This window comes from Ranitomeya variabilis, chromosome 1 (genome assembly GCF_051348905.1).
Source record: "Ranitomeya variabilis isolate aRanVar5 chromosome 1, aRanVar5.hap1, whole genome shotgun sequence".
Classification (NCBI taxonomy): Eukaryota; Metazoa; Chordata; class Amphibia; order Anura; family Dendrobatidae; genus Ranitomeya; species Ranitomeya variabilis.
The window spans coordinates 507,637,517-507,662,314 of NC_135232.1; the positions used below are offsets into that span (position 1 = coordinate 507,637,517).

The 24,798-nt window shown below is 43.7% G+C and overlaps 2 protein-coding genes across 2 annotated transcripts in view; both read right to left on the reverse strand.

Moving 5' to 3' along the window:
- MED26 (mediator complex subunit 26) overlaps positions 1-1,361 on the reverse strand; it is an 80,908-nt gene extending 79,547 nt beyond the window's left edge. Inside the window, exon 1 of the mRNA XM_077252788.1 lies at positions 1,061-1,361. Coding sequence (XP_077108903.1) covers positions 1,061-1,132 — 72 coding nt within the window. The 5' untranslated portion in view covers positions 1,133-1,361. The remainder of the gene's footprint in view (positions 1-1,060) is intronic.
- Positions 1,362-18,087: 16,726 nt separating this feature from the next.
- Positions 18,088-24,798, reverse strand: part of SMIM7 (small integral membrane protein 7) — a 32,163-nt gene continuing 25,452 nt past the window's right edge. The window contains exons 4-5 of the mRNA XM_077252817.1: positions 19,289-19,379; positions 18,088-18,544 (exon numbers count right to left, since the gene is read on the reverse strand). Coding sequence (XP_077108932.1) covers positions 18,529-18,544; positions 19,289-19,379 — 107 coding nt within the window. The 3' untranslated portion in view covers positions 18,088-18,528. The remainder of the gene's footprint in view (positions 18,545-19,288; positions 19,380-24,798) is intronic.

Sequence of the window (24,798 nt, forward strand, 5' to 3'; positions counted from 1 at the left end):
TCCCCTATACCAGTCTATATACACAGCACAGATGCTATATAACCAGTGCCATCCCCTATACCAGTCTATATACACAGCACAGACACTATATAACCAGTGCCCTCCCTTATACCAGTCTATATACACAGCACAGACGCTATATAACCAGTGACTTCCCCTATACCAGTCTATATACACAGCACAGACGCTATATAACCAGTGCCCTCCCCTATACCAGTCTATATACACAGCACAGATGCTATATAACCAGTGCCCTCCCCTATACCAGTCTATATACACAGCACAGATGCTATATAACCAGTGACTTCCCCTATACCAGTCTATATACACAGCACAGACGCTATATAACCAGTGACTTCCCCTATACCAGTCTATATACACAGCACAGACACTATATAACCAGTGACCTCCCCTATACCAGTCTATATACACAGCACAGACGCTATATAACCAGTGACTTCCCCTATACCAGTCTATATACACAGCACAGACACTATATAACCAGTGCCCCCCTCATACCCGGCAGACATGATGCCCCCAGCACACAGTGCCACCTCCGCAGACATGTGGCTGGCTCTGGTGCCCTGCTCCCAGGCCGCAGGACTCCTCCTACGAGCACAGCCGCCTGTGACTGGCCGGTGGCAGGCCTAAGCCTCGGTCTTTCCTGGAAGCTGGATCCGGGCCGCGGCGGCCGGGCCTGTGTAGTGAATGAGAGGCGCGGCCCGCTCTTCCCGGACACTCTCCAGCACGTAGCGCTGGGCGCAGGAGCCCGCCGACTCCGACCACACAGCCATAAAGTAGTTCCCCGGCAACAAGTGTCCAGGACGGAACCTCACATGTCCCCGGCCCCACGTCTGACACTTCCTGTCAGCCACTCAGACCAGCGGGCCGGCTGCCACTGCCACTCGGCACACAGCACCGGGAAGGTCCTGCCGGCCCCGGCCTCCCTCACCGCACGCTGCCCGGTGTGCCGAGCCGTCTCCTACCGACTGCGCCTGGGTGTCCGCCGGTGAGCCCGTCACTCACAGCCCCACACAGCCCTCCATGTCCCAGCACTCACATTACTGTGCGTATCGATGGCCTGCATCAGCCTCTCCCTGATCTCCCGCGGGGATACCGGAGCCGCTGTCATTGCCTCTGTCCGGGGATCACTGCGGAGGGCGGCGCGGCATGTTCCCGGGGAGGGAGGGACACAGTGGCCTGGGCACCGGAGACTCCCAGGCGCGTCTCTCCAGCTGGAGTCGAGCGACCGGGAGCCCCGAGGCACGACGGGAAATCCGCCGCCGCACGCTTTGTGACGCCACTGAAGCGACGTCCTCGCGTCACGATTCCTCTGGGCAGCACGCACGTCACGTACGTACGCAGAGACGTACATTTCCCCTCCCCCAACAGGAAGTGTCAGGCTCAGCGTGTAGCTGTCAGTGCTGGCTTGGCCGCGGTGGAGCGTGCGTGGTCTGTGACCGGTCCCTGTAATGCTGGAGCGTGCCTGGCACACGGAGGGCCGGGCCATGCCCAGCTGGCATGTCACTCACGCCTTACCAGCAGTACTGGCTGGGTGCGCCGTGTGGGCATAGGGGGAATGGCAGAGCCCATGGGCCTAAGGCTATGTGCGCACGCTGCAGATTCGCAGCAGTTGTCCATGCGGTGTACAGTACCATGTAAACCTATGGAAAACCAAATCCGCAGTGCACATGAAGCAGAAAAAAACGTGCGGAAACGCTGCGTTGTTCTGTAGCATGTCAATTCTTGGTGCGGATTCCGCAGCGTTTTACACCTGCTCCATAATAGGAATCCGCAGGTGGAATCCGCACAAATTCCACGAAAAAACTGCCGTGAATCACCGGTAATTCCACATGAAAGCCACAGTGCAGTTTACCTGCGGATTAGTTTGGAAAAATCCGCAGAGTAATCCGCAGTGTGTGCACATACCCCAACACTGGTGGCATAATCCCCGGCTGAAGGAAGTGCACAGCCCTTGTAAGATGTATTTCATTGTAGGGGTAGTACAGAACTAGGACAACGCCTTCCCATTCTGATTGTTCCTGTTAAAATGAAAGCATGTCTACTCTCTGCCGGTGCCGTTCCCAGGGCTCTCGCAGGGTTATTATGATGTGACCTTAGCGACCAACCAGCACTGGCGTGACTTTCCGCCTTTAGACAAATCAAACACAGGAAGTGAGAGCTGCAGCTGCTCTTTGACTTTTTGGCGTTCAATTTGTCCAGAGGCGGAGACAGCGATGCCTGCGCTGATTGGGTGGTGGGGTCACGTGTTGTGACAGCCTATGGAGAGCCCCAGGAACACACAGGAGAATATAGGTGTTTTTATTTTAAAGGGGGCAAACATTCAGATTGTGAAGGAGTTGTCCGAGTAGTGGACAGTCCCTTTACAGGGGTGTTCCCAAGACAAGCGATAACGGTCTCTGGATTCTGACATGACAAGAACGGAGCCCCTTTATCATTGGTGCACACTCTAGCTCTATTCTGCTGTATGGGAACGCCAGAGAGTATGGTGCTTGGTTATTTCCATCAGGCTCATAATGAATAGAGATGAGCACTCACAACTGCTTTCTAGACGGGGTCTGCAGAGCCTAATTCTCGGCAGTGCTGGGGGTCCCCACAGTCAGTTATGTCCAGCCCTATAACTTACCATTTTGGAAATAAGCCTTTAGTAGCTGATTGGAGAACTTGTCTAATACCAAATACATTATGTACTTGATATATCACAGGGTAACAAAGGAGAATGCTCAGAAATGCAGAATAAGGCTTTAGGTCTACAACGAGTCTCTGGTAATTCTATTTTACCACCTAGTCAGTGTTTAATGCCGGGGGGGGGGGGGGGGGGGGGGTTGTTCCCACCTGAGAGATAACCAGGTACAGAACTTGGCTCTCTCAAATCAGACTTATAGACTTGAATGAATCTTCCAAGTGGGAACTCATGACCCCTGTCTCCTACTCACACATCAATAGTATGTGTGGTCATAGCGCTCTGCGCCTCTTCACCAGCCAGGTTTAAAGTTGGGATTAAGGGAGTTTTTCTATAGTGTGACCATATCTTACAGTGTTTGTCTTATGTTTACATTAATGGCATCTTGTACTGATCGGATGCAGGAAGCTGCAATACGAAAACTACATGAAAATATTGTGATATACAGTCTTATAATCAGTCAGTACAGAATGACTGTTTACACCGAGTACAGGTGTTCTGTCCACCTTCTCATCCATATACACCTTCCCACCATCTCAGCTGCTGTAAAGCCAGAGCTGTCAATCAAAATGGGGGGGGGGGGGGAGAAATGAGGGAAAACAGTATGTATATAATTTTGCCCACAATTTTTTGCATTGAGCGGCGGTATTTAGTTTGAACCTTCACGCTGTGCTGACAGAGTCCTTTTGAAGTGTCATTTTAGAAAATCTCGCTCGCAGTGCACCTATGGAGAACAGAGTCATGCTATATGAACCATAGAATGTATAAGTTCTACAAGTCATGTTGAGCCAGAAACATCGGGCCAGAAAATGAAAAAAAAAACATCACCCTAAAAGATAAGTGTACATGACATTTTCTTGCATATCCTGCCTGGTACCCACTTGAAAAAGCGTTTCCTTCACCTCAAAAAAAGTAAAAAGGAATGCACTGCAATGTCAAAACACCCAGTTGTGCATATGATCTGTCTTTTGTAATTATTTTAACTGCATCACGCTTTCAAAGATGTGAAGCAGCTAAAACGGGTAGGAAACTTTTTCTCTGCTGGGGGCCATTTGGATTTTTATACCATCACTCAGGCCCATACAATATCATCAACTGGAAATTTATCCAGCCACATTTGGTCAAACATTTAATTAACTGGCATCTGGACCCGTGGAAGCGTGAACAACGCGAAACGGCCGTCGGTCCTGTTTCTCTTTTCTGCATAATCTGTACTTGTCCTTGCCCGCATAACCTTGTCCATGCAATTCTTTGTAAAATAAAGGACTATGGGTTTTTTTCACCAACATTTGGAGTGTTGCTGCTATTTTTCTTCATTTTGGGACTTAATTAACTCTCCCCTAGTGTGACAGCTGGTCCTGCTTTTTATTGGTGACATGTGATGTTAGGGGATATTGATGTTGCTACACACAACTGCTTTTCCCGGTTTACTGAGGTCTGGAGCGCAGTCTTCTCCTTGCAATTAGTTTTTTTTAAGAACTGGCAGCAATAAGTTGTTCTCAACACAGATGTACACAGTGTTCCAAATTATTATGCAAATTGGATTTAAGTGTCAAAGATTTAATTGTTTTTCAAATACACTCGTGGATGGTATTGTGTCTCAGGGCTCAGTGGATCACTGAAATCAATCTTAAACACATGGGATAATTAGTTTTCCAGGTGATTCTAATTAAAGGAAAACTACTTAAAAATGATGTTCCACATTATTAAGCAGGCTAAAGGTTTCAAGTAACATGGGAGAGAAAAAGGATCTCTATGCTGCTGAAAAGCATCAAATAGTGCAATGCCTTGGTCAAGAGATGAAAACATTAGATATTTCCTGAAAACTTAAGAGTGATCATCGTACTGTTAAGAGATTGAATCTGAGCACAGAAGTGTTCGTGCTAATAAAGGCATAATGAGGAAGGTTTCGGCCAGGCAAGTTCATCGGATTAAGAGAGCAGCTGCCAAAATACCATTACAAAGCAGCAAACAGTTTAACAGCATTCAAACATCCTTCCTTTCCTTATTCTTTTCCAATCAGTCATGTCTTCACCTGCACCACTTCCTTTGTTATTTACATTATCACTTGTCCTTGCAACAAGATATATGTTGGTAGGACTACACAACCACTCCACCTCCGTATGAACTCACACCGACACAATATTAAAACAGGTTATCTTAAACATGGTCTTTCTAGACATTTCAATATCGCACATAATTGTAATCCTTTATTATTTCGTGTTCACCCCATTGATCACGTTCCTGCACATGTTTCTAATCGTACACAGTCACTTAATAGGAAAGAAATTTTTTGGATATATACCTTGAATTCCCTTGAACCTGAAGGGCTAAATGTAATAGCAGATATCCTCTAACCTAACAAAATCTTGAACTGAAGAACCTATCAGGAACCGGTGGCACAATGACTTGAGGAGCTTAAATAATAGAATTACCATACAAGGGTCCCCGGTTCGAATACTTGTTGTGCTACCTGAGATCCCTGCCTTTTTATACTCAGCTCCCAGTTTATTTTTTATTCATTTTAATAATTTTTTTCATTTTTTCATGTTTCTGTTTGTTTGTTTTTTTTAATAAATTTTCGTTTTAGGTTATTGATATTAACCCCTTAACGACCTTTGACGCATACGCTGCGTCATGAAAGTCGGTGCCAAAGCGACCTATGACGCAGCGTATGCGTCATGGAATGATCGCGTCCCTGCAGATCGGGTGAAAGGGTTAACTCCGATTTTACCCGATCTGCAGAGACAGGGGGAGTGGTGCTTCAGCCCAGGGGGGGTGGCTTCACCCCCCCGTGGCTACGATCGCTCTGATTGGCTGTTGAAAGTGAAACTGCCAATCAGAGCGATTTGTAATATTTCACCTAAAAAACTGGTGAAATATTACAATCCAGCCATGGCCGATGCTGCAATATCATCGGCCATGGCTGGAAATACTCAAGTGCCCCCCCCCCACACCCACCGATCGCCCCCCCAGTCCTCCGTTATGGGGTCCGGTCCCCTCCGTCCACCTGCCGGCTCCCCCGTCCTCCTGTCCGCTCCCTCCTTGCTCAGATCCCCCCCCCCCTGTGCTCCGATCACCCCCCCTGTGCTCCGATCCACCCCCCCACCACCCCTTCATACTTACCGATCCTCCCGGTGTCCGGCCGTCTCCTCGCTGGGCGCCGCCATCTTGGAAAATGGCGGGCGCATGCTCAGTGCGCCCGCCGAATCTGCCAGTCGGCAGATTCCTTACAAGTACATTTTGATCGCTGTGGTAGGTTCTATCACAGCGATCAAAATAAAAAAAATAATAAATAACCCCCCCCCCCCTTTATCACCCCCATAGGGACAATAATAAAATAAAGAAATTTTTTTTTTCTTTTTCCACTAGGGTTAGGGTTAGAACTAGGGTTAGAACTAGGGGTAGGGTTAGGGGTAGGGTTAGGGTTACGGGTAGGGTTAGGGGTAGGGTTATGGCATGTGCACACAGAGCGGATCGGCCGCGGATCCGCAGCGGATCGGCCGCGGATCCGCAGCGGATCGGCCGCGGATCCGCAGCGGATCGGCCGCGGATCCGCAGCGGATTGGCCGCTGCGAATTCGAAGCAGTTTTCCATCAGGTTTACAGTACCATGTACACCTAAGGAAAACCAAATCCGCTGTGCCCATGGTGCGGAAAATTCCGTGCAGAAACGCTGCGTTGTATTTTCCGCAGAATGTCAATTCTTTGCGCGGATTCCGCAGCGTTTTACACCTGTTCCTCAATAGGAATCCGCAGGTGAAATCCGCACAAAAAAACACTGGAAATCTGCTGTAAATCCGCAGGTAAAACGCAGTGCCTTTTACCTGCAGATTTTTCAAAAATCGTGCGGAAAAATCTCACACGAATCCGCAACGTGGGCACATAGCCTTAGGGTTAGGGTTGGAATTAGAGTTAGGGTTGGAATTAGGGCTAGGGTTTGAAATAGGGTTAAGATTAGGCTTGTGGTTAGGGTTACGGATAGGGTTAGGGGTGTGTTGGGGTTACAGTTGTGGTTAGGGTTGGGATTAGGGTTACGGTTGGGATTAGGGTTAGGATTAGGGTTGGAATTAGGGTTACGGGTGTGTTGCGGTTAGGGTTGTGGTTAGGGGTGTGTTGGGGTTAGGGTTGTGATTAGGGTTATGGCTACAGTTGGGATTAGGATTAGGGGTGTGTTGGGGTTAGTGTTGAAGTTAGAATTGAGGGGTTTCCACTGTTTAGGCACATCAGGGGTCTCCAAACGCAACATGGCGCCACCATTGATTCCAGCCAATCTTGCGTTCAAAAAGTCAAATGGTGCTCCCGCCCTTCCAAGCCCCGACGTACGCCCAAACAGTGGTTTACCCCCACATTTGGGGTACCAGCGTACTCAGGACAAACTGGGCAACAACTGTTGGGGTCCAATTTCTCCTGTTACCCTTGCAAAAATAAAAAATTACTTGCTAAAACATAATTTTTGAGGAAAGAACAATTATTTTTTATTTTCACGGCTCTGCGTTATAAACTTCTGTGAAGCACTTGGGGGTTGAAAGTGCTCACCACACATCTAGATTAGTTCCTTGGGGGTCTAGTTTCCAAAATGGGGTCACTTGTGGGGTGTTTCTACTGTTTAGGCACATCAGGGGCTCTGCAAATGCAATGTGACGCCCGCAGACCATTCCATCAAAGTCTGCATTTCAAATGTCACTACTTCCCTTCCGAGCCCTGACGTGTGCCCAAACAGTGGTTTACCCCCACATATGGGGTATCAGCGTACTCACAACAAACTGGGCAACAAATATTGGGGTCCAAATTCTCCTGTTACCCTTGTGAAAATAAAAAATTGCTTGCTAAAACATCTTTTTTGAGGAAAGAAAAATGATTTTTTATTTTCACGGCTCTGCGTTGTAAACTTCTGTGAAGCACTTGGGGATTGAAAGTGCTCACCACACATCTAGATTAGTTCCTTGGGGGGTCTAGTTTCCAAAATGGGGTCACTTGTGGGGGGTTTCTACTGTTTAGGCATATCAGGGGCTCTGCAAACGTAACATGATGCCCGCAGACCATTCCATCAAAGTCTGCATTCCAAAACGTCACTACTTCCCTTCCGAGCCCCGGCATGTGCCCAAACAGTGGTTTATCCCCACATATGGGGTATCAGCGTACTCAGGAGAAACTGGACAACAACTTTTGGGGTCCAATTTCTCCTGTTACTCTTGCAAAAATAAAAAATTCTGGGCTAAAAAAATATTTTTGAGGAAAGGAAACACGTTTATTATTTTCACGGCTCTGCGTTATAAACTTCTGTGAAGCACTTGGGGGTTCAAAGTGCTCACCACACATCTAGATAAGTTCCCTTGGGGGTCTAGTTTCCAAAATGGAGTCACTTGTGGGGAGTTCCTACTGTTTAGGCACATCAGGGGCTCTGCAAACGCAACCTGACGCCCGCAGAGCATTCCATCAAAGTCTGCATTTCAAAACGTCACTACTTCCCTTCCGAACCCCGACGTGTGCCAAAACAATGGTTTACCCCCACATATGGGGTATCAACGTACTCAGGAGAAACTGGACAACAACTTTTGGGGTCCAATTTCTCCTGTTACCCTTGGGAAAATAAAAAATTGTGGGCTAAAAAATCATTTTTGAGAAAAGAAAAATTATTTTTTATTTTCATGGCTCTGCGTTATAAACTTCTGTGAAGCACTTGGGGGTTCAAAGTGCTCACCACACATCTAGATTAGTTCCTTTGGAGGTCTAGTTTCCAAAATGGGGTCACTTGTGCTGGAGCTCCAATGTTTAGGCACACAGGGGCTCTCCAAACGCAACATGGTGTCCGCTAATGATTGGAGCTAATTTTCCATTCAAAAAGCCAAATGGCGTGCCTTCCCTTCCGAGCCCTGCCGTGCGCCCAAACAGTGGTTTACCCCCACATATGGGGTATCATCGTACTCAGGACAAACTGGACAACAACATTTGTGGTCCAATTTCTCCTATTATCCTTGGGAAAATAAAAAATTCTGGGCTAAAAATAATTTTTGAGGAAAGAAAAATTATTTTTTTATTTTCACGGCTCTGCGTTATAAACGTCTGTGAAGCACCTGGGGGTTGTAAGTGCTCACTATGCATCTAGATAAGTTCCTTGGGGGGTCTAGTTTCCAAAATGGGGTCACTTGTAGGGGAGCTCCAATGTTTAGGCACACAGGGGCTCTCCAAACACGACATGGTGTCCGCTAACGATTGGAGCTAATTTTCCATTCAAAAAGTCAAATGGCACGCCTCCCCTTCCGAGCCTTGCCGTGCACCCAAACAGTGGTTTACCCCCACATATGAGGTATCGGCATACTCAGGAGAAATTGCCCAACAAATTTTAGGATCCATTTTATCCTGTTGCCCATGTGAAAATGAAAAAATTAAGGCTAAAAGAAATTTTGTGTGAAAAAAAAGTACTTTTTCATTTTTGCGGATCAATTTGTGAAGCACCTGGGGGTTTAAAGTGCTCACTATACCTCTAGATGAGTTCCTTGGGGGGTCTAGTTTCCAAAATGGGGTCACTTGTGGAGGAGCTCCAATGTTTAGGCACACAGGGGCTTTCCAAACGCGACATGGTGTCCGCTAACGATGGAGATAATTTTTCATTCAAAAAGTCAAATGGCGCTCCTTCCCTTCCGAGCCTTACCATGTGCCCAAACAGTGGTTTACCCCCACATGTGAGGTATTGGTGTACTCAGGAGAAATTGCCCAACAAAATTTAGGATCCATTTTATCCTGTTGCCCATGTGAAAATGAAAAAATTGAGGCTAAAATAATTTTTTTTTGAAAAAAAAGTACTTTTTCATTTTTACGGATCAATTTGTGAAGCACCTGGGGGTTTAAAGTGCTCACTATGCTTCTAGATAAGTTCCTTGGGGGGTCTAGTTTCCAAAATGGGGTCACTTGTGGGGGAGCTCCAATGTTTAGGCACACGGGGGCTCTCCAAACGTGACATGGTGTCCGCTAAAGATTGGAGCCAATTTTTCATTCAAAAAGTCAAATGGCGCTCCTTCCCTTCCGAGCCCTGCCGTGCGCCCAAACAGTGGTTTACCCCCACATATGAGGTATCAGCGTACTCAGGACAAATTGGACAACAACGTCCGTGGTCCAGTTTCTCTTTTTACTGCTGGGAAAATAAAAAAATTGTTGCTAAAAGATCATTTTTGTGACTAAAAAGTTAAATGTTCATTTTTTACTTCCATGTTGCTTCTGCTGCTGTGAAACACCTGAAGGGTTAATAAACTTCTTGAATGTGGTTTTGAGCACCTTGAGGGGTGCAGTTTTTAGAATGGTGTCACTTTTGGGTATTTTCAGCCATATAGAACCCTCAAAATGACTTCAAATGTGAGGTGGTCCCTAAAAAAAATGGTTTTGTAAATTTTGTTGTAAAAATGAGAAATCACTGGTCAAATTTTAACCCTTATAACTTCCTAGCAAAAAAAAAAAATTGTTTCCAAAATTGTGCTGATGTAAAGTAGACATGTGGGAAACGTTATTTATTAACTATTTTGTGTCACATAACTCTCTGGTTTAACAGAATAAAAATTCAAAATGTGAAAATTGCGAAATTTTCAAATTTTTTGCCAAATTTCCATTTTTTTCACAAATAAACTCAGAAATTATCGACCTAAATTTACCACTAACATGAAGCCCAATATGTCACGAAAAAACAATCTCAGAATCGCTAGGATCCGTTGAAGCGTTCCGGAGTTATTACCTCATAAAGGGACACTGGTCAGAATTGCAAAAAACGGCAAGGTCATTAAGGCCAAAATAGGCTGGGTCATGAAGGGGTTAATGTGTATTGCCTTTGTATTACCATATATATAAGTTTTTAACCTGTTCAAGTACTATAATATAGGGGCATGGTCGCCCCTCCCCTTCCTTTCTTTTCTATAAATATACTCCATATTGTGTTATGTATTACATGCCCTGAGGAAGAGAGCAGGAACGCTCTTGAAACGCGTAGGCAAAATAAACCATTTTAAATATATCCCGTGAGCGCGGTCTTCATTTTGCCTAAGACTACTGAAATCAATCTTAAACACATGGGATAATTAGTTTTCCAGGTGATTCTAATTAAAGGAAAACTACTTAAAAATGATGTTCCACATTATTAAGCAGGCTAAAGGTTTCAAGTAACATGGGAGAGAAAAAGGATCTCTATGCTGCTGAAAAGCATCAAATAGTGCAATGCCTTGGTCAAGAGATGAAAACATTAGATATTTCCTGAAAACTTAAGAGTGATCATCGTACTGTTAAGAGATTGAATCTGAGCACAGAAGTGTTCGTGCTAATAAAGGCATAATGAGGAAGGTTTCGGCCAGGCAAGTTCATCGGATTAAGAGAGCAGCTGCCAAAATACCATTACAAAGCAGCAAACAGTTATTTGAAGCTGCTGGTGCCTCTTGAGTCTCTCGAACCTCAAGGTGTAGGATCCTTCAAAGGCTTGCTGTGGTGCATAAACCTACTATTCGGCCACCCCTGAACAGTGTTCACAAGCAGAAACGGTTGCAGTGGGCCCAGACATACATGAAGACTAATTTTCAAACAGTCTTGCTTACTGATTAGTGTAGAGCAAACCCTGGATGGTCCAGATGCATGGAGTAGTGGATGGTTGGTGGATGGCCACCATGTCCCAACAAGGCTGCGACGTCAGCAAGGAGGTGGAGGAATCATGTTTTGGGCCGGAATCATGGGGAAACAGCTGGTAGGGCCCTTTAAGGTTCCTGAAGGTGTGAAAATAACCTCTGCAAAGTACGGTAAATAGAGTTTCTGACTGACAACTTTCTTCCATGGTATAAAAAGCAGAAACGTGCCTTCAGGAGCAAAATCATCTTCATGCATGACAATGAATCCCTCTGAGTCATTGGCTGCTATGGGCATAAAAGGAGATAAACTCATGGTGTGGCCACCATCTTCCCCTGACCTCAACCCTATAGAGAACCTTTCGAGTACCATCAAGCAAAAGATCTATGAGGGTGGGAGGCAGTTCACATCAAAACAGCAGCTCTGGGAGGCTATTCTGACTTCATGCAAAGAAATACAAGCAGAAACTCCATAAACTCACAAGTTCAATGGATGCAAGAATTGAGAAGGTGATATCAAAGAAGGGTTCCTATGGTAACATGTAACTTGGCCTGTTAGGATGTTTTGGAATTAAATAGCTTTTTTGTTCAGTGAATGTGACCTCCTAATGCTGCAAATTCAACAAATGAGCATTTTCAATTCTTTAAAACATGTCAAATGTTTAGAAATTCTACTGTGCCTAATAATTTGGAACAGTGCATTTTGAGTTTTTATTCAATTTGGAGATTATACTGTTATCATTGGGAAGTTTCTTCAATAAAATTCGATGTATTCCCTAATGGGTGATGACTTTTATTAGACTGACTGTCATTTGCACCAACCATTTAACCCCCTTCCCGACCTGTGACGCCACGTAGGTGTCATGAAAGTCTGTGCCAATCCGACCTGTGACGCCTATGTGGCGTCATGGAGGGATCGCGTCCCTGCAGATCGGGTGAAAAGGTTAACTCCAATTTCACCCGATCTGCAGGGACAGGGGGAGTGGTACTTTAGCCCGGGGGGGTGGCTTTGCCCCCACGTGGCTACGATCGCTCTGATTGGCTGTTGAAAGTGCAACAGCCACATAGCCTTAGGGCTGGGGTTGGAAATAGGGTTAAGATTAGGCTTGTGGTTAGGGTTGTGGTTAGGGGTGTGTTGGGGTTAGGGTTGTGATTAGGGTTATGGCTAGAGTTGGGATTAGGGTTAGGGGTGTATTGGGGTTAGTGTTGGAGTTAGAATTGAGGGGTTCCACTGTTTAGGCACATCAGGGGTCTCCAAACGCAACATGGCGCCACCATTGATTCCAGCCAATCTTGCGTTCAAAAAGTCAAATGGTGCTCCCTCCCTTCTGAGCCCCGACGTGCGCCCAAACAGTGGTTTACTCCCACATATGGGGTACCAGCATACTCAGGACAAACTGGGCAACAACTATTGGGGTCCAATTTCTCCTGTTACCCTTGAGAAAATAAAAAATTGCTTGCTAAAACATCATTTTTTGAGGAAAGAAAAATGATTTTTTATTTTCACGGCTCTGTGTTATAAACTTCTGTGAAGCACTTGGGGGTTTAAAGTGATCACCGCACATCTAGATTAGTTCCACGGGAGGTCTAGTTTCCAAAATGGGGTCACATGTGGGGGAGCTCCAATGTTTAGGCACACAGGGGCTCTCCAAACGCGACATGGTGTCCGCTAACGATTGTAGCTAATTTTTCATTCAAAAAGTCAAATGGCACTCCTTCCCTTCTGAGCCTTGCCGTGTGCCCAAATGAGGTATCTGTGTACTCAGGAGAAATTGCCCAATAAATTTTAGGATCCATTTTATCCTGTTGCTCATGTGGAAATGAACAAATTGAGGCTAAAATAATTTTTTTGTGAAAAAAAAAAAAGTAGTTTTTCATATTTACGGATCAATTTGTGAAGCACCTGGGGGTTCAAAGTGCTCACTATGCATCTAGATAAGTTCCTTGGGGGGTCTAGTTTCCAAAATGGGGTCAATTGTGGGGGGTTTCTACTGTTTAGGCACATCAGGGGCTCTGCAAACGCAACGTGACGCCCGCAGAGCATTCCATCAAAGTCTGCATTTCAAAACGTCACTACTTCCCTTCCGAACCCCGACGTGTGCCCAAACAGTGGTTTAACCCCATATATGGGGTATCAGCGTACTCAGGAGAAACTGGACAACAACTTTTGGGGTCAAATTTCTCCTGTTACCCTTGGGAAAATAAAAAATTGCGGGCTAAAAAATCATTTTTGAGAAAATAAAAATTATTTTTTATTTTCATGGCTCTGCGTTATAAACTTCTGTGAAGCACTTGGGGGTTCAAAGTGCTCACCACACATCTAGATTAGTTCCTTGGGAGGTCTAGTTTCCAAAATGGGGTCACTTGTGGGGGAGCTCCAATGTTTAGGAACACAGGGGCTCTCCAAACGCGACATGGTGTCCGCTAAAGATTGGAGCCAGTTTTTCATTGAAAAAGTGAAATGGCGCTCCTTCCCTTCCGAGCCCTGTCATGCGCCCAAGCAGTGGTTCCCCCCACATATGGGGTATCGGCGTACTCAGGACAAATTGTACAATAACTTTTGGGGTCCAGTTTCTCTTTTTTACCCTTGGGAAAATAAAAAAATTGTTGCTAAAAGATCATTTTTGTGACTAAAAAGTTAAATGTTAATTTTTTCCTTCCATGTTGCTTCTGCTGCTGTGAAGCACCTGAAGGGTTAATAAACTTCTTGAATGTGGTTTTGAGCACCTTGAGGGGTGCAGTTTTTAGAATGGTGTCACTTTTGGGTATTTTCAGCCATATAGACCCCTCAAACCGACTTCAAATGTGAGGTGGTCCCTAAAAAAAATGGTTTTGTAAATTTCGTTGTAAAAATGAGAAATCGCTGGTTAAATTTTAATTCTCATAACTTCCTAGCAAAAAAAATGTTGTTTCCAAAATTGTGCTGATGTAAAGCAGACATGTGGGTAATGTTATTTATTAAAGGGAACCTGTCACCCCGTTTTTTCCGTATGAGATAAAAATACCGTTAAATAGGGCCTGAGCTGTGCGTTACAATAGTGTATTTTGTGGACCCCGATTCCCCACCTATGCTGCCGAAATACCTTACCAAAGTCGCCGTTGTCGCCTGTCAATCAGGCTGGTCTGGTCAAATGGGCGTGGTGACATCACTGTTTCTTCCCCCAGATCTTGCTTAATTTTTCCGTTGGTGGCGTAGTGGTTTGCGCATGCCCAACTGCCGAATCCACTGCACAGGTGAAGTAAAAGAGCGCTATCTGAGCTATTCCCCTGGTTATCGTGGGGGCGGCCATCTTCCTGAGGCCACGCGTGCGCAGATGGAGCGCTCCGCTGCCCGGGGCTTCAGGAAAATGGCCGCGGGATGCCGCGCGTGCGCAGATGGAGATCGCGGCGGCCATTTTCCTGAAGCCGAGTAAATTTACCACTAACGTGAAGCCCAATATGTCACGAAAAAACAATCTCAGAACAGCTAGGATCCGTTGAAGTGTTCCTGAGTTATTACCTCATAAAGGGACACTGGTCAGAATTGCAAAAAACGACCAGGTCATTAAGGGGTTAAGAAAATCAGAGAAAAAAATATAATTTACATAATAATTTGGATCATGATGTATATTACACTGCGGGTCTCCTCACAGTGGGAAATTCATCACTGCTGACATAACATAGAACTCAAGCACTGGTGAGTCTGCCGAATACATGACGTAGGAGACAGAGTGCAGAATACATGACTTAGGAGACACAGACTGCTGAATACATGACGTAGGAGACACAGAGTGCAGAATACATGACGTAGGAGACACAGAGTGCAGAATACATGACGTAGGAGACACAGAGTGCAGAATACATGACGTAGGAGACACAGAGTGCAGAATACATGACTTAGGAGACACAGAGTGCAGAATACATGACGTAGGAGACACAGAGTGCAGAATACATGACGTAGGAGACACAGAGTGCAGAATACATGACGTAGGAGACACAGAGTGCAGAATACATGACGTAGGAGACACAGAGTGCAGAATACATGACGTAGGAGACACAGAGTGCAGAATACATGACGTAGGAGACACAGAGTGCAGAATACATGACGTAGGAGACACAGAGTGCAGAATACATGACTTAGGAGACACAGAGTGCAGAATACATGACGTAGGAGACACAGAGTGCAGAATACATGACGTAGGAGACACTGCAGAATACATGACGTAGGAGACAGTGCAGAATACATGACGTAGGAGACAGAGTGCAGAATACATGACGTAGGAGACACAGAGTGCAGAATACATGACGTAGGAGACACAGACTGCTGTACATGCATCACATTGGATATACTGGGTCACATACATAACGGGGGCTGAGGTTTCCGCTGTCCGCTGCTGTTGTCGGTGGGACTGGAGCGCAGAGTCAACACTCTGCCCACAAAGTATGTCCTGATGCAGGATGTAATCATTTTTTCCACATGCCACAGTAGTGAAACGCTGCATGCACGCAGTGTCAGGAGCAATTAAAGGGCCAGCATTTTGACGGCCCCCATCCCAAGCATTGTGATCCGCGGTCCGAGAACTGTGCTCCCTGGGAATCTGCCAGGGGCCAGTAAAAAGGATGTTGCAGGCTATAAAAGTGATTGGTCCATTCTTTGGCCACTACCATTTGATATTCAGAATTAAAAGAAAAAAAAAAATATCTAGCGGCAAAGCTACTGCAAATAATTATGCAAAACTCGTCACAGAAGCCAGTTCAAGAATAACATTGCTTGTGTTTTCTGGAAGTGTCTCCCTAGAGCAATACTGATGCGGGTACGCTGGTATAAGAGACGTCGTGTATGCCATCTAAAACCGGGCAGTGTGTGGGTGACGGGAGCAATGTGCAGCTTCACTTCTGATGAGATTCTTTACGAACAGTACAGGAAACATTAACAATCTTGGCGCTAAGGGAGGGCAGGTCAAACCCTACCATCACATTTTAGTTGTTCCTTAGCAACAGAATACAAACTTTGTCCTTAAACTTTACTACCGATGCTGAGGATCACCTAAAGAATTAAGATGTTGTGACAAAGCTAAGTAATGTTTAACCACAATACTCCTAATAGAAACATTATTAGTTTTCACCCAACTATTTTCAGCCCGAATGCTGTCTGTGTGAGGTCAATGATTTTGCTCTGGGACCGATGCTCCACAATTGGACTGTTCAGGTGGGAATTGTATTCATTACGAGGCATCCATGAATCCACAGTGCACTCCAAAGACGTCTGGCAAACCGCTCATTCGCCAGGTGCGATTATAGCAATCTGTATAATGATGATTATCGTCTGCACATCGTCCTGGGTGAGCAGCTGATAACATTCCCTATGGGCGCAGAATGACTAATAATGCAGGATTCTGGCCAGCCGATTGGATACATGTATTACAGCCGCGATCTACACCAAGCAAAACACTGAGGCCAAATGTTGGTTGTGCGTAAGAAATGCACCATTATCCACATTTTTTTCCAACTTTTTATTTTACACTTTTGGTCGTGGCTTTTTTGTGGGTTTCTAGTCCCCCAAATAAAGCTTGTTCTAGGTGTGTTTTTATATGGTCCCTAATAGTCATCTTTAAGAAAATAAGAACAAATACATTTGTACAAAAAAAAAAAAGCATTAAGATCATAGGGCCAGAAGAGAAAGTGTAACAAAAAAAAAAAAAGTGTGCGAAAGTCTTTACTTGACCATTATTGTGTCTATTTAGAAATAGATCTTGTGCGATACAATCTCAGAGTCCCATGTAGCACAACTTCTTTCATTAGCTGACTGGCACCCATAGTGGAAAAAAGATACCAAAAACAAAATTTATCAATGTTTTACCATACATGTAAAGTAGCAGAGTCTGTCTCCAGGTTTTTGCAACCGAATCGGAGAGCACCATAATGAGACCCTGATACACGGATGTGTCACTTATTGGGCTGCTTACTGTAGTATTGATAATAAAAAAAGGAATGTTATCAATAGAATATGATCACTAGAGGACTAGGAAACATACTGCCATATAGCCATCCATATTCAAGCGCTCTGTATATCCTATCCCCAAGCCTTACCCAATGATCAGCAGTTTCTGCCTATGCACAGTATATATAGAATACTGCCAATCAGTGGTGTGGACAGGGATATACAGAGTTCAGCTTTTAGAGAACTGCTGCAGATAAAAAAAGTGTTTATCAAGACTACAGCAAGCAGCCCAGTAAGTGTTACATCCCTAGAATCAGGGTCTCTCTCCCTACATGATGTTGGTCTCCGATCCCAAAACACCTGGGGACAGATTCTCTTTTAAAAGAAAGTCCCATAATGTAAAACAGTTACTAGTTTACCAGTGTTTTAAAGATACACTCACTATCAGAATAGGGAAATCTTCATGGGTACCTAGTCCATTTCAGATTCCAAAAATGACCATAGCCTTACAAGTTTTAGTTATGTCTCAGCTCCAAAACCATAAAAAGATTCTTATTTAAAATGAGTATCTGAACCTACATTGACTCTTCAGGGTGAACAGACTATTTTATTTTGTATTATTTGATTTAAATGCATTCATTTCAAGCTAAATCCTCATTTTTGCAATTGTGATACATTAAACATTTTGCACCATTTAGCTCTTACAAGCTCTTTGTTTCCCACTATATTCAACCTTAATGTGGTCTGTGAGTGGAGAAAAACATTAAGAGTTAAACTCTCCTGTCAGACCAAAAGAATGCGCTCACTGACGGATTCTTAGCTAGCTCATTCTACAGCCAGCAACAGTGGCAAAAAAAAATTATGAAATCCAATTGCAAAAATTTATTTTAGGACAAAATACAAGTATTTACTCATGGAAGCATGTTGTCGTACGTGTACTATATTTTACCTTTATGCCCTATGTGAGCAGTAATGTAGAAAACATTAAAAACCCAACCATTTAGTGTCATCTTCAGGAAGACGTTTATGAGTGATCAAGAAAGGTCTGTGCTTCTGCAATGCTCTCATATTACTTTTACATATACTTTCTGGCACCATCTAAACATGCCATTACATTTAGCAACTGCATGAGGTCCCACGCTACTTTCACAATAGAGGATTTTGTGATAAAGTCACCAAATAGTCCATGTCAATAGAATGCCTGTATCTGCGGATCAACTAGGCCTTGGTGAGATTGATGGAAAGGGAGGGTTGGTTGTCGGAGCTTCTTTAAGGTTGTAGGGTAAAAATATCCGTAGAGAACCATGTTTATGATCCAAACAGCCTGCAAGGAAGAAAAGAGGAGAATTAATACATTCATTTATTCTCATACACGCATTACAATGCATGAAAGTCACCCGTGGCTTACTACCCGGCTGTGTCGCCAGGATTTAAAGGATATGGGCACCTTCAGGCCCATTTTGTTTCCCACTTACAGTACATATCTGTAGTTTTGGGTGAAAGTCATTTTTTTGCAACTGGGTTTAATTACAAGTGCTGCCAATATTGCACCCATACCGACACTGTGCTGTTTACTGCTGACTGACTTTTCTGAGAATCTGTCCGCGAGCGTGTGTAACAGTTATCTTCCTTCCTTTCTGCGGAGTTCTGACTACAAAATTCAGCTCAACTTTCTTGTGGTCAAAAATCAGCTGAAAGGAGCTCCGAAAACAGAATTTAACCATTAAACACTCTCCCATCAGAATGAGCTCACTGACAGATTCTCTGCTAACTCATGTCTGTAATGCGCAAAAACTGTGCAACACAAAGGCTATATTTCTACACAGAACGTTTCTAGGAAATTGTTAATGAAACGCAATTGCAAAAATGATTCTTAGGCCGGGGTCACACTTGCGAGTGCAATGCGAGAAACTTGCACGAGTCTCTCGCATCACTACCCGGCACTCAGGACTGGAGCGTTCAGCTGCATAAAAATACATGTAGCCTAAATTGTTATCAGAAATTCATTTATACAAATGTTACAGTAAAGAAATTCCTTATAAACTGTTGGAAAAAACCCACTACTCACACAATCATACAAAACATCATAAATATGTTCCACATGGCAATAAAAATTCGGAAGTAGCGTAAACTGAGGAGAAATTCTCGAATATTGTCACCTGAAAAAAACAAACAAAACATTAGTAGTTTGAAGAGGCGCACATATGTAAGCTACTGTAAGTGTATATACAAAACACGCCAAAGTCAGAATTAGTGCGCCTCCTGGGACCCCCACCAATCCCAAGAACGGGTCTCTGCAGGGCTCCATCAGATTGCACCATCACCGCATGTATTCTCTATTGGACTGCCAGCAATAGCTATATCCAGCAGTCCCATGGAAAATGAATGGAGCACTGGTACATGTGTCAGGCACCAGCTCCATGCAGCTCCCGTTCTCTATTGATAGAAGATCAGGTCTAAAAATGGGAAGACCCCTTTTAAATTAGTCCAACCCCATGAGTAAAACTCATTTTACTAATCCCCTACCAGTTCTGTATCAATACATTTTTGCAAATAAAGCTTTTGCCATAAGTATGAACCATTGGACCAGAGTCCTGCAAAAGCAGTGCCAAAGCCATAAACCCACAGCTCAGGTATTTCAGGCACATGGTGAGGTTTCCATCCAAGCATGAAGGAAGGCTGTAGAGCTCCCGCCATACATATGGAGCAGGGCACAGATATGGGGTTTTACCACTCACCAAATGTGCCTAAGATGGAAAAATAGCACGGGCAGATCAGAGAAGTAACGTTGCCGCCCCTCACCAGCCGGCTGCGGATATCTTCCCAATAGGATTACGTTAAGCATGCTTACATGTCATCTGTGAACATCCACTTAATGCGCAAATGAAAACTCATTTATAACACATACATAATGCGGGAGAGCTCAGAGTCAGGAAGGCATAATGTGAGAATCCCTGTGAAGTAATCAGCCATTGCTTCATTATTAGAGGATTTATTGATGATCAGTATACCTACATATAAGACCACTGATAAAATGGCAAGCGCGTTGGAACTGTACATTATCAGTATAAAATAATTATTGGTTGTACAGGAAGCGTAGAAGAGTAAGGAGTACAGATGCTTCTAACTAAATTAGAATATCATCCAAAAGTTTATTTCAGTTCTTCTATACAAAAAGTGAATCTCATATTATATAGACTCATTACAGAGTGATCTATTTCATGTGTTTATTTCAGTTAATGTTGATGATTATGGCCTACAGCCAATGAAAACCCAAAAGTCATGATCTCATTAAATTAGAATAATTAACAAAAAAACACCTGCAAAGGCTTTCTAAGGCTAGGTTCACATTGCGTTAAGTACATACCGTTAAACGGATCCGTTAAACGCATGTACAGAAAAGAGCCAAATTTCTTGAATATTTGGCTTCACATTGACGCTTGCGTTAACGCACGTGACAGCGTTTATGTCATTCTGATGTCCGTTCGTGAAGCATCCGTTTGTCTGCGTTTGGCACTGTCAATAAAGTTGTTCTTTTTTTTTTATTTCTCCTTTTGTCAGTGGCGGGTGTGGGTGGAATCATATTTCCTGTCACATGACCACATGGACCACCCTCATTAACGCAATTCAAACGTATGGTTTTATTTGGAAATTTTGCATGATTTGCATCTGGCTGCGTTTGCAATAGCCTTCAATGGCAGAATAGACGCTTTCCGTTAGTCTTGCGTTAGCTTGACCGGACCCGAAAACGCTGCAAGCCGCGTTCCAAGGTCCGTCATAAAAAAACGTAATGTGGCAAACGCATGCCAATTTAGGCATGCGTCACGATGCGTCAGACAATGCAAGTCTATGGGTGCGTTACAATGTCCGTTACATTGCGTTTTCACTACTTAAAAACGTGTCCGTTAGACGGACTCCCCTAGCGCAATGTGAACCTAGCCTAAGCATTTAAAAAGGTCTGTCTGTCTGTTTCAGTAGCTCCACAATCATAGGGAAGACTGCTGACTTGACAGATGTCCAGAAGGCAGTCATTGACACACTCCACAATGAGGGTAAGCCACAAAAGGTCATTGCTAAAGAAGCTGGCTGTTCACAGAGTGCTGTATCCAATCATATTAATGGAAGGTTGAGTGGAAGGAAAAAGTGTGGTAGAAAAAGGTGCACAAGCAACCGGGATAACCGCAGCCTTGAAAGGATTGTTAAGAAAAGGCCATTCAAAAATTTGGGGGAGATTCACAAGGAGTGGACTGCTGCTGGAGTCATTGCTTCAAGAGCCACCACACACAGACATATCCAGGACATGGGCTACAAGTGTCGCATTGCATCAAGCCACTCATGACCAATAGACAACACCAGAAGTGTCTTATCTGGGCCAAGAAGAAAAAGAACTGGACTGCTGCTCAGTGGTCCAAGGTGTTGTTTTCAGATGAAAGTAAATTTTACATTTCATTTGGAAATCAAGGTCCCAGAGTCTGGTGGATGAAGAGTGGAGAGGCCACAATCCAAGGTGCTTGAGGTCTAATGTGAAGTTTCCACAATCAGTGATAGTTTGGGGAGCCATGTCATCTGCTGGTGTAGGTCCACTATGTTTTATAAAGACCAAAGTCAGCGCAGCTATCTGCCAGGAAACTTTAGAGCACTTCATGCTTCCCTCTGCCGGCAAGCTTTTTGGAGATGGAAATTTAATTCTCCAGCAGGACTTGGCACCTGTCCACACTGCCAAAAGTACCAATACCTGGTTTAAAAACAACAGTATCACTGTGCTTGATTGGCCAGCAAACTCGCCTGACCTTAACCCTTCAGAGAATCTATGGGGTATTGTCAAGAGGAAGATGAGACACCAGACCCAACAATGCAGACGAGCTGAAGGCTGCTATCAAAGCAACCTGGGCTTCCATAACAGCTCAGCAGTGCCACAGGCTGATCACCTCAATGTCATGCCGCATTTGGTTCAGTAATTGATGCAAAAGGAGCCCCGACCAAGTATTGAGTGCATTTAGTGAATATACATTTCAGTAGGCCAACATTACGGATTTTAAAATCATTTTTCAAGCTGGTATTATACAGTATTCTAATTTACTGAGATAATGACTTTCTGGTTTTCATTGGCTGTAAGCCATAATCATCAACATTAACAGAAATAAACACTTGAAATAGATCACTCTGTTTGTAATGACTCTATATAATATATGAGTTACACTTTTTGTATTGAAGAACTGAAATAAATTAACTTTTTGATGATAGTGAGAAGCCCCTGTATGTGATCAGAAAAGTCACCTAGGGGTTTATGTTCAATATATTTTTGCAAATGTTGGATTTTTTTTTATTAGCATATCACCCTCTATTTGGACAGAGGATGCATGACAGTTAGGCTAAGTTCACAGTAGGCATTTTTGCAGCTTTTTTTGGATGTATGTTTTCAGCTGCGTTTTACAGTACCAGCAAAGCCTATTAGATTTCAGAAATCTCATGCAGACACATTGTGTCATCAGGATTTTGTGCTGTGCATGTTTTTTTGCACAATGGAGCATGTCACTTCTTTCAGCGGTTTTCACCCACAACTGAATAGATGGTGAAAAAACACATCAGACATACAGATATCAGGTTTTGGTGAGTTTTTGGTGCCAAAACCTGATTCTATGGAACAGGACTTTTTTTTCCCAACACTAAACTTTGTCAGAATGCATAAGAGACAAATCTAGCATGCCAAAACTGCAGGAAAAGATGTAGTAAAATAAAAGCATAAAAAAATGCAAGAAAAAAACAAACAAGGAAACATACTTTTTTCTGCAGCTTCTTTCCTGCCAAGAAATCAGGTTTTGCTGCAGAAAGAAAAATGCCTAGCGTGAACTTACCCTTAAACAAGAGCGCTTTCTTCCCATCCCCTGGCCTGGGGAAAGGTCATTGTGAAGGAGCAGGGTCAGCTGTGGCATAACCTATTGTTAGTGATGGATCCTGTGTTATCAGCTGCTTGTAGAGAGGTCACCTGTCACTATAATCCTGTCTGTCTTCATAATAAGACAGCTGAAGAAGAGAGCCCTCGCGGGCAGGGTCCTCTCTCCTCCTGTTCCAGTTGTGACTTGTATTGTTCAAGATTATTGTACTTGTTTTTATTATGTATACCCCTCCTCACATGTAAAGCGCCATGGAATAAATGGTGCTATAATAATTAATAATAAATAATAATAATAATTCTGGACACAACAGATAGTTTTGTGACACACACACACTGGGGAAGATAAGTATGTAACACACTGCCAATTTTACAAGTTTTCCCCAGCTACAAAGATAGAGAGGTCTAAACCCTTTAGGTTTTCAGACAAATTGAATGACAAATGATATCTTCCATAGGAAAAACTTCTAACAATTGTCCTGGCTGAACCTGCCAAACTGGTGTTATGCAAGATCTATGAGGACATATCCGAAACTGCAGGTAGATGTAGGATTCTCCTGTCCTGTGTGTACGGCAGAGCTATAAACAGAAAGAAATGCACATAAACTACATAAGGCTATTAAAATCCCTTTAACGACATATGATGTACCCTGTCTATATCATGTGTTTTCTCTCTGCCTTTGATGCGGGCTTGCAACTTTCACAGCAGATAATGGCTGAAGAATTCACCTATCATTTGTCTATAACAGCCACGGGTGGACCATGATTTCTGCAATATTCAGCAATGGCGTTGCTGTATATAGTACAAGCCATCAGACGATAGCAGGTTCAAGTTCCCTTAGAGGACTAACAAATACTGTTAAAAAAGTATATATATATATATATATATATATATATATATATATATATATATATATATATATATATATATATATATATATATATGTTCAAATATATACCGTATATACTCAAGTATAAGCCGAGATTTTCAGCCCATTTTTTTAGGCTGAAAGTGCCCCTTTCGGCTTATACTAGAGTCACCCCCACCGGTCTGTCTCCCCTCTCCCCCAGTCCGTCTCTCTGTCACATCATACTCACCCTCCCGGCACGCCCTGCACGTCCCTGCTTCTCTGATGGTCTCTCCGGCGCTGGCAGATTGTTCCTGTGTTCAGCAGTCACGTGGCACCGCTCATTAACCCCTTCATGACCGTGGGATTTTCTGTTTTTCCGTAATCGTTTTTCACTTCCCTCCTTCCCAGAGCCATAACTTTTTTATTTTTCTGTCAATTTGGCCATGTGAGGGCTTATTTTTTGCGGGACGAGTTGTACTTTTGAACGACATCATTGGTTTTACCATGTCGTGTACTAGAAAACGGGAAAAAAATTCCAAGTGCGGTGAAATTGCAAAAAAAGTGCAATCCCACACTTGTTTTTTGTTTGGCTTTTTTGCTAGGTTCACTAAATGCTAAAACTGGCCTGCCATTATGATTCTCCAGGTCATTACGAGTTCATAGACACCTAACATGACTAGGGAATTTTTTACCTTAAGTGGTGAAAAAAAATTCCAAACTTTGCTAAAAAAAATAAATAAATAAAAAAATTGCGCCATTTTACAATACTCGTAGCGTCTCCATTTTTCATGATCTGGGGTCGGTTGAGGGCTTATTTTTTTTCGTGCCGAGCTG